The 8325-nt window shown below is 35.6% G+C and overlaps 1 protein-coding gene across 3 annotated transcripts in view; it reads right to left on the minus strand.

Annotated features, from left to right (window-relative positions):
* Nucleotides 1-961: 961 nt before the first annotated feature.
* The window catches only part of LOC119837716 (transcriptional activator protein Pur-beta), a 25442-nt gene continuing 18078 nt past the window's right edge, over nucleotides 962-8325 (minus strand). For 2 of the 3 annotated variants that reach the window (XM_038363452.1, XM_038363454.1), the window contains exons 6-9: nucleotides 7136-7259; nucleotides 5782-5907; nucleotides 5115-5165; nucleotides 962-4682 (exon numbers count right to left, since the gene is read on the minus strand). In XM_038363452.1, the coding sequence (XP_038219380.1) occupies nucleotides 4647-4682; nucleotides 5115-5165; nucleotides 5782-5907; nucleotides 7136-7259 (337 nt within the window). In that variant the 3' untranslated portion in view covers nucleotides 962-4646. The remainder of the gene's footprint in view (nucleotides 4683-5114; nucleotides 5166-5781; nucleotides 5908-7135; nucleotides 7260-8325) is intronic. The other variant, XM_038363453.1, reaches the window with a different exon arrangement.

Raw genomic sequence — 8325 nt, forward strand, 5'->3', positions numbered from 1 at the left:
ATCGATTTATTTATTTATTATCATCTCTAAATATAAACTCTGTTAATCTTAAACGTCTATGGAACTAAAATTACATTTTGTACCATAATGTTTGTTAAAATTAAGCCACTAGTCGCGGGAGGACGCGTTTGGATCTCTAGTGATTTCAGCTTATCGACTAAAAGGTATTAAGTGGATGTGCTAGATGCAAAGAACTAGACTGCCGACCTCAAGAGAAGTAATCGTAAGTATTCGAAAATTGAAATGAACCACAACACAAAACCCTTGATACGATAGATTTTTTATTGCTTTGCAAAGAATTTAATAATTTATCAAAATGAAACCAAAACTTATTTAAAGTGAATTTTACCCAGTTTACCCCTTTTCGAGTGATTATATAAATACGAAAATCTCAAGAGGGCGGCAGTGAGAGACGCGTGCGCCCCCCCGCGAGCCCCCAGTAACACATGACAAGCGATACAGAACACCGGACATATGTTCGCGCCGCGACTCCGCTCGCACACCTAACAACTAACGAATGAAAGGAACAAGATATACCACGAGGCGATGGGGCGACGGATATTGAACTGTCATCTTTTTCTTTATCGTTTTTAAAAGCTCTGTTTAAAATTTTTCACGGTTTAGGGTGTTGTAATTTTCAAATATGCTAAAACCTTGCCAGAATTGAAAGCCGTGCCTAGCGCCGTAGTTTCCGCCGACCCATCGCTTAAAAAGAACACTATGGCTAACTTACGAACGAACGTAACGCCGCACTCGCTCCTCTCATATATATCTCTACTTTCTATTAGTATAGAGAAGTTATTTTTTTATATGTATTTTTATTTTTCTCAACTATCTGTTATAGTTATCGGACGTAACCAACTTATTCCACTCTGTTTGACGAGTTTTAAAGGAAATTAATTTAATACGGACTGTAGTAGACTGCATCTGTTTTATTTTTTATCATTTTTAATTTGCTTTCTTCGTGGTTCGCGGAGTATTGACTGTATCGAAACCGGATGCAATCTAAAAAGTCGTCTATTTCTACTATCCATTAGGGCAATAGTCTAGATTATATATATAGCTCCTTAAACAAACTACGAAACCAATTCCTTGTTTACGGCATACACAGTAAGGTATTTTTATTCATAGACTGTAATCAAGACTGTTGAATATAAAGTCGTTTGAGCCATATTAAGGTCGCAATAAAACTCAAAATATAATCATATCGTCCAACACAAAACAATCTGTATGTATACAAGAAATGCGTTTCGCAATTTGTTCAACAGAGATAAGCATTTTGTTCGAGCGTCTTTCAACGACCGTTGCTCAGAAGTAAAAAGACGCCCCACACAAACTCCAACCACTAAAATACATTTTAAAAATACGATACAGTCAATAAAACCTCATATATCGACGTGCGGATCACCAAACAATTTTGAAACTGATCGTGACATTCAGAAATGTACCTTATCAACATAGCTGCAAGATTCAACTTAAAAAATAACGCAAATTAGCCTGTACTTTAATACCGCGAAGAAGAACTTTCGATGATTCCATACAACTATTATAACATATAATATTATATCTAATCACTACTCAGTACATAAACGCAAGTTTTATTCCGCGGGTAGTTGCCGAAACCGGTTTATGTTTCCAGTAGTTACCGAAGTTTTTAACAGATGGCAGTATACGCTTAATAAAATATAAAACAAAAACTGTGATAACGTATGAAGCAATGTAACATGATTAAAGACTTTATCACGCTTGCAATAAGTATCGCATTTGCACAACTCGGATATGCCATGACGTACGTAAACAAAGCGAAGCGGGAAAACGTGAAAAAAAAACCACTATGTTAAAAAAAAATATTACTTTTAGCCTTAGTGACGCGATAAAAATACAAAAAAAAACGCAATAAAACGAGCTTTGATTACTTAAATGACTCGAGCCGTAGACAACTACGTACCTACTTATTTAACGTACGAGTAGACAATAAAACACTTAACAGCCTAAATTTTTTTGCTGTATTTTTCATTTTTTTTTTCATTTAATGTAAAGGGGGGTGGAAAAATAAAGTAGCACGGCGCGACGTCGACGGTGGCGATAATGTCGCAAGAGCTATTGGATAAGAAACATTCGCTATGCGGCTTTCGGCTCAAATGATAAACTATGATATCTATTGCTGCCAGTGAAAATTAAAAGGCACGCCCGACGCCTAGTGTTCTGCGTTCTTAAGCTATTGCGTCCAGCGCATACATACATACAGATACATATATACAAACACACCAGCTCATACTCGACACGTGACCGTTTGTTCATCACTTCTTGCTAATGGGGAACGGAATATACGTACATATGTATTAAATTTTATACCAATCGAATGTTTTACTTCATGAAAAATCGTAGAGACATATAGTAATGTTAATGTATCACAGAGATATGTAAATAAAAAAACTTTTTTTTTTATTTGCCAAGATATTTTTTTTTACCAATTCACAAGCGATCACGCGTCACACAGGGTGCTTACAAACCAATCTTAATCTACCCTCTGCACAAACGCGACTGCAACAATGCGCTATAGGCGGACATACGACAAAAATAAATATATAAAAAAAAGACACGAATTCTATTCAGCCAATAACATCTTTGCGTCAAATTTTATTCAACAAACTTTTTTTTTCGGATTTCATCCCACGTCCATCGTACATACTAAAGTAAAAAAAAAAATTTGAATTTCCTTTCATTTTACGTTTTACGAAAAAATAAATCATCTTTAGTTCTTTTCTAGACGACCGTATCAATTGAAACCCGTTTTAAATTTGGAAAAATCCCTAACGAATACCACCTACACAGTAATTTCGACCCTATCCCCAACGAAATAAGGTTCCTAATCAAAAATACCAATGTTTAGTATCAAAATACAACTTCTACGCGGCCCAAGAAGCCCAACAATCGCGTTTGTGCCTAAAACACTCTCTCATGGAGCAACTAACTCGTACTTTATCACAGCTATGCGTCACCTACCTAAATACGAGTGCCGCCGCTCTACCGACCCTTGTTCATCGTTTCAAATACATATAAATTCATATTAATTTCTGATACAAAATTGCATTTTAATTATTTCTAAAAACCTCATTAAACTTACAATACACTTTATCAATATGGAAAAAATTGTGTAGTTTCAAACATACAAAGACTTTGTTGGAAATTTTTATTATTACTTAATTTCTGATCGAAATTTTAATGTGTAAAGTAATTTTTATTGTTTTTTTTTTTCTGAACGAGAACCAGCAGAGCGGCTGATGTAATACTCGCCGTGTAAACACCCGGTGCCTCCACACTCGGGAATGATGCGTATACAAAACTATTGAAACCTACCAAAAATATTTGCAAGCCATAAACTAAAATATTGGTGTAATTAAATAAAAAATATATATATTATACTGTTGAAATAACCTATGTGACAAATACTCAACGCGCCAATAAAAATCGAATTCAATTTCCGTATCATGCTATCTCGCTTGCGCTTTGATATACAGCCATATACCATCCTGCTCGCACCTATAGAAAATTGCAAATCCATATCTATTGACGCCGGTTATACTTTTAAATTAGTGCAATGCAAATAATAACTTTGAAAAAATACTTAAGCAGTATACACATCATTCCCACCCCACACATGTCTTTGCAGACATTATATATTAAATAATCCATAATAAAACATACACCTAAAACTAGATAAGTGGCTTTTTAATTTTTTACCGAAACTTTTTTAACGCCAGGAGTATTTTTATAATTTTTTTTTTTCTTCACCTACTCAGTTAATTTTCCCTCAAGCATCGCCTGGCGTAACTTAAAAATTGACTTAAGCGGAATTATCATTCCATAAAGGGGATCGTTTTAAACGATCGTTAAAATAAGCTTAGTTTTAAAATGCGGCGTAAATTTCGTCACGACTCTGATTATTAACCGATTTAAAACCGGGTCACAATCAAACTCGTTGCGTTCATACGGAAATTTATTGCGTTTCTTTTTTTTTTGTTATTTTCAAAATAAACCGACTCTCTCGTTTTATATAGCTTTTATACATTGCAACGAGTTATGTCCAAATATATATTATACATATATTCGATTAGTGCATAGATATTGCATTTTACGTAATTTTTGGAATTACAATGATTATAGGAAGCGCTGAGAGTGGAAATTTAAAATTTGACATTTATCATTAAACATCAATAGAAATTACATTTTTCGAGTAATTTTAATAAAGTATCAAAATAACAATATTCAATATTAACGAATCCCAAATGAACAGAGCCACGAGTTTTAAACACTATTTTCTTGTAAATTTCTATGACCGATTCCATAAACAAAAGTACAGTCAGCAAAAAAAAAAGCGAAAAATCAATTTATTTATTCCGTTCCCTGTTTAGTTATTTCACCAAAAATTAGCGATAAAACGCAACATCCGCACGTGTAGCGGTGTTCGACGCCGCGCGACGCGTTAACCGAAGTGTAATCAATTAATAATAATAATTATTCATGTGAAACAAAAATGTAATAAAGCTCAAATGTTTATCACATTATCTTACGACTAAGGGAGTGGGTACAGATGTATGTACATTGTGGGGCGCTTAAAGCCGAAAGTAGCCGATGTGCTCGCATCAAATCCGGCTAGCGCTGCTGCCGCCGAATGTGTCCTGCAAATACAATTATATGTCGCATTGTAACACTTCGAAAACAAACTTACTAAGCTTATAATAAAGTAAACCGCTGGCAAGTCGTCCGAATTGTCCGAATCGAATTTTAATGGAACCACACAGAAGGTGCTAGTGCTTTTAAATAAAAAAATCATCAAAATGACAAGTACGCAAAAACTACAGAACCGATTGCAATGAAATTTAGTACGTAGACAGCTGGACAACTGGAATAACAAATAGGCAACTTTTTATCCTGATATTCCTACGGGATACAGACATATGCAGGTGAGACCGCGGGGCGCAACTAATGTGTACATAAATTTACAAACGATTTATAGGTGAGATACAATTCGAACATAAATAATATATTTCACATACGTCAAATGAATGAATAAATCTAGACGTAAGTAAAACGATTCGCGAAACACTCACCATCTCACGGCCGGGCTGTGCGCTGCCCGCCCTGCCCGAGCCGCTGCCGCCCTGGAATACATACAATTATATTTAAAAAAAAGCAAAATGGCATTATAGCATTATAGCTGTATAGAACACAACGGGTAGGAGGTTCGATAAGACATTAGCTGAATTGGGTTTCGCCTGTGAAATTTTTTCATAAAATTATAGTGAAACTAGCCTTTGCCCGCGTCTACGCACGCATCAATTCGTCCACTAGTTTAATAGTATTATACACATGGTTAATATGCATCTATATTTTATATTCTTCTTGATCACTCATCACTCTATCTATTTAAAAAAATCCTCTCAAAACCCGTTGGGTATTTTTAAAGATTTAAGCATACATAGCGACATAGGGACAGAGAAAGCGACTTTGTTTTATACTATGTAGTGATATCTCAATAACTTAACAATTAGAAACACTTTCGGACTAAGCAATAATGAATTCAACCTTATTCGAATGCATTAAAGTCGCATTTACAAAGCACAAAATCTCCACCTTGGGTTGACTTGGTTGGGCATTTATTTATCACGACCGTGTTTCTAGTTATTATTAAGGCCCTTCAGGCATAACGTAACTCCATAAAGGTTCGGTTTTCACGTCCCACGCCCCGTGGCCCATCGCCCATGGCCCATGCCCCACCTGGTGCGTGTCCTGCGGCGAAAGCTGCGCGCGGCTCATCTTATCACAGTAGTCCGCCATGATGTCGCGGAAGCGGCTCCAACACTTCTCCGGCACCGTTATCGCCGTGCGGAAGTTACTCTTCACCTGGAGGTTATTTATCACGGTTATTTAACGTACTTTTAAGTGTTACAATTGTATTTATATGTATTATATAGTTACTTATTTGCAACTCGCCCTAATAGAAGCAAGTTAAAAAATAATTAAGCGTGAGTTACGCTTCTACCCTTTTTTCATATTCGTTGTTATAATATGTTATTTTATATTTAACAACTGACTTAAAAAAAATGTTGATGTACTCAATTCGTCGCTATGTCTTTTGTATTGTTCTGTCACGGAACTTTCACCCGGGTGAACCGTTTTCCGACGATATCCGATAACGAACGATTTATTCGTTTGTGAAAAATAATTAGTTTTTAGTACAATTAATGTTTTATAAAACTGAACTATTTATTTAAAATTGCAGATAGAAAATAAAATTTTAAGACATGTTATTGTAACCTTTATATCATAAGGAATTTTTGCATTTGTTATAAAATATATCGTTTAAAATGTTAGATAACAGTTGCCATAAACATTTGTTGTATGGAAACTAGCTAAAACTAGAGCGATGATGTCTAATATTCCAACTAGCGTATCTATAATAAACTAATTATTTGCATCATTTTAATGGACATGTTAAAGCCATCTGTATGTGTGTATATTTACAATGAGACATGTGAGAGTGATTTTAACTCTGTGGAAAAAAATAAAACGATTTGGATGAAATTTGCTGTGCATAGTAGCCGAGGATACCACTGATCGATTCTGCAGGTTACTTACTGTTTTTTGATGAAAATAATGTTGTGTATGCATACATTAGAAAACATAAGTTTTTATCTAAATAGCCAACTCTTATCATCCCAGAATGGTTAAACAGACCGAGATGAAATTTGAAACAGATAAACAAATATCCGGCTCTTCATAGAGATCACTAACATATGATTATGGGTATATCTAAACAGACCCGGAACTTCGAAACTTCCAACACTAGGCTGGATTACGATCGATCGCTTATATTAACTTATCATCACCACACGAGGGAAACCACGCGGTCAGAGTTACGTCTAGAAATTAAAGACTTTTAACCGATTTATTCATTACATAATCCAATCCGGCGTTTCGAACTTACAGCGTGCGGTGATCACAGGGAGACTGGATTAAAGTCTTTAATTTCTAAATCTAAAATGTTCGCTTAAAATGAAACACAAGTGAATACCAGTTACGTCTATATACAAAACAATGACAGAAGCCATGAGCTGTGCGTCACAATTACTTGCAACGATGGTACAACCTCGCTGACTTTCATGTAGATGCCGCGATTGTTCTGCCCGATGTCGAAGTAGAAATTCTTGTTGTCGACGCGCAGGTGCCTGCCCTCGGGGAGCTCGCCCTTGTATCTAGTGATGGTGTACATTTTAATCCAAACTCGAGAGTTGGAAGCTGCCCAAGTGTTAACAACAACCTAGGCAACTAACAGCTCTATAATATCATACAGTTGTATGTATAGGCTACTAGTTTTCCGACCAAACCAGGTCAAAGGAATAAAATAGGCCAAATTTTTCTCGCGCAAAGTTCTCAAGGGGTTCTCTGAGGTAAGGATATTGGATTAAACAATTCAATATCCTTTATCGGTTCTTAAATTATGTACTGAATTCCATGCAAATTGGTTCAGTGGTTGAGGCGTGAAAAAAAGACACGACTTACATATTATTGAGTAGGGAGAAGGTATCACAAGCTTTACAGGAAAATTGAAATATACAAGATTTTTTTTTCATATATGTATTATTTCAACAATTTTTAATGTTGTCCTAACCACAAAAAATTGGCAAAGAATTTACGTGAAATCGCGAGAAAATAAATTAGATCATATGAGAATTATCAACATGTATCACTTGGTCTATGTCATGTAGAAATTACTGTACCTTGTAGAATGGTTTAGTTTAAGTGGCTATTGAAAAAGAAAGAAAGAATTAGCCTATAGAAGTTACGGATCACGTATATAGCCAATGGTGAAAGACTGAAATCGGTCCACTAGCTTCTGAGATACGCGCGTTAAAACAAACAAACTCTTCGGCTTCACATTATTAACACAGATTTACAATCATCTGTCTGGACCTAACGACCGGCTAGGCTAATAGATGTTAACATATGTATTAACTAGCACTTATTGAAACCAACTCATACAAAAGAAATAATAGTACTCAGAGCGTTATAGCTCTGTTTGCCACTTATATTAGGGCGTAGTACGTCACAATTCGGCATCAGGTTAGCGTTCCGATGCGGGTTAAGTAAGCGTTCTATTTGAAAAAAAACCTTACCTACCCTAAAAAAGGTCCCACCATATAAAACTACCCTTGAAATTTTGGTAAACTGAATGGCTATCTCTAGTGCTCTGTCTTATCGCGCAATTGAAGTAATTTCCCTACTTATAGAATGGCTAGCTATACCCCACGGTGCCTCTAC

Source organism: Zerene cesonia, chromosome 28 (assembly GCF_012273895.1).
Source record: "Zerene cesonia ecotype Mississippi chromosome 28, Zerene_cesonia_1.1, whole genome shotgun sequence".
NCBI classification, from domain to species: Eukaryota; Metazoa; Arthropoda; class Insecta; order Lepidoptera; family Pieridae; genus Zerene; species Zerene cesonia.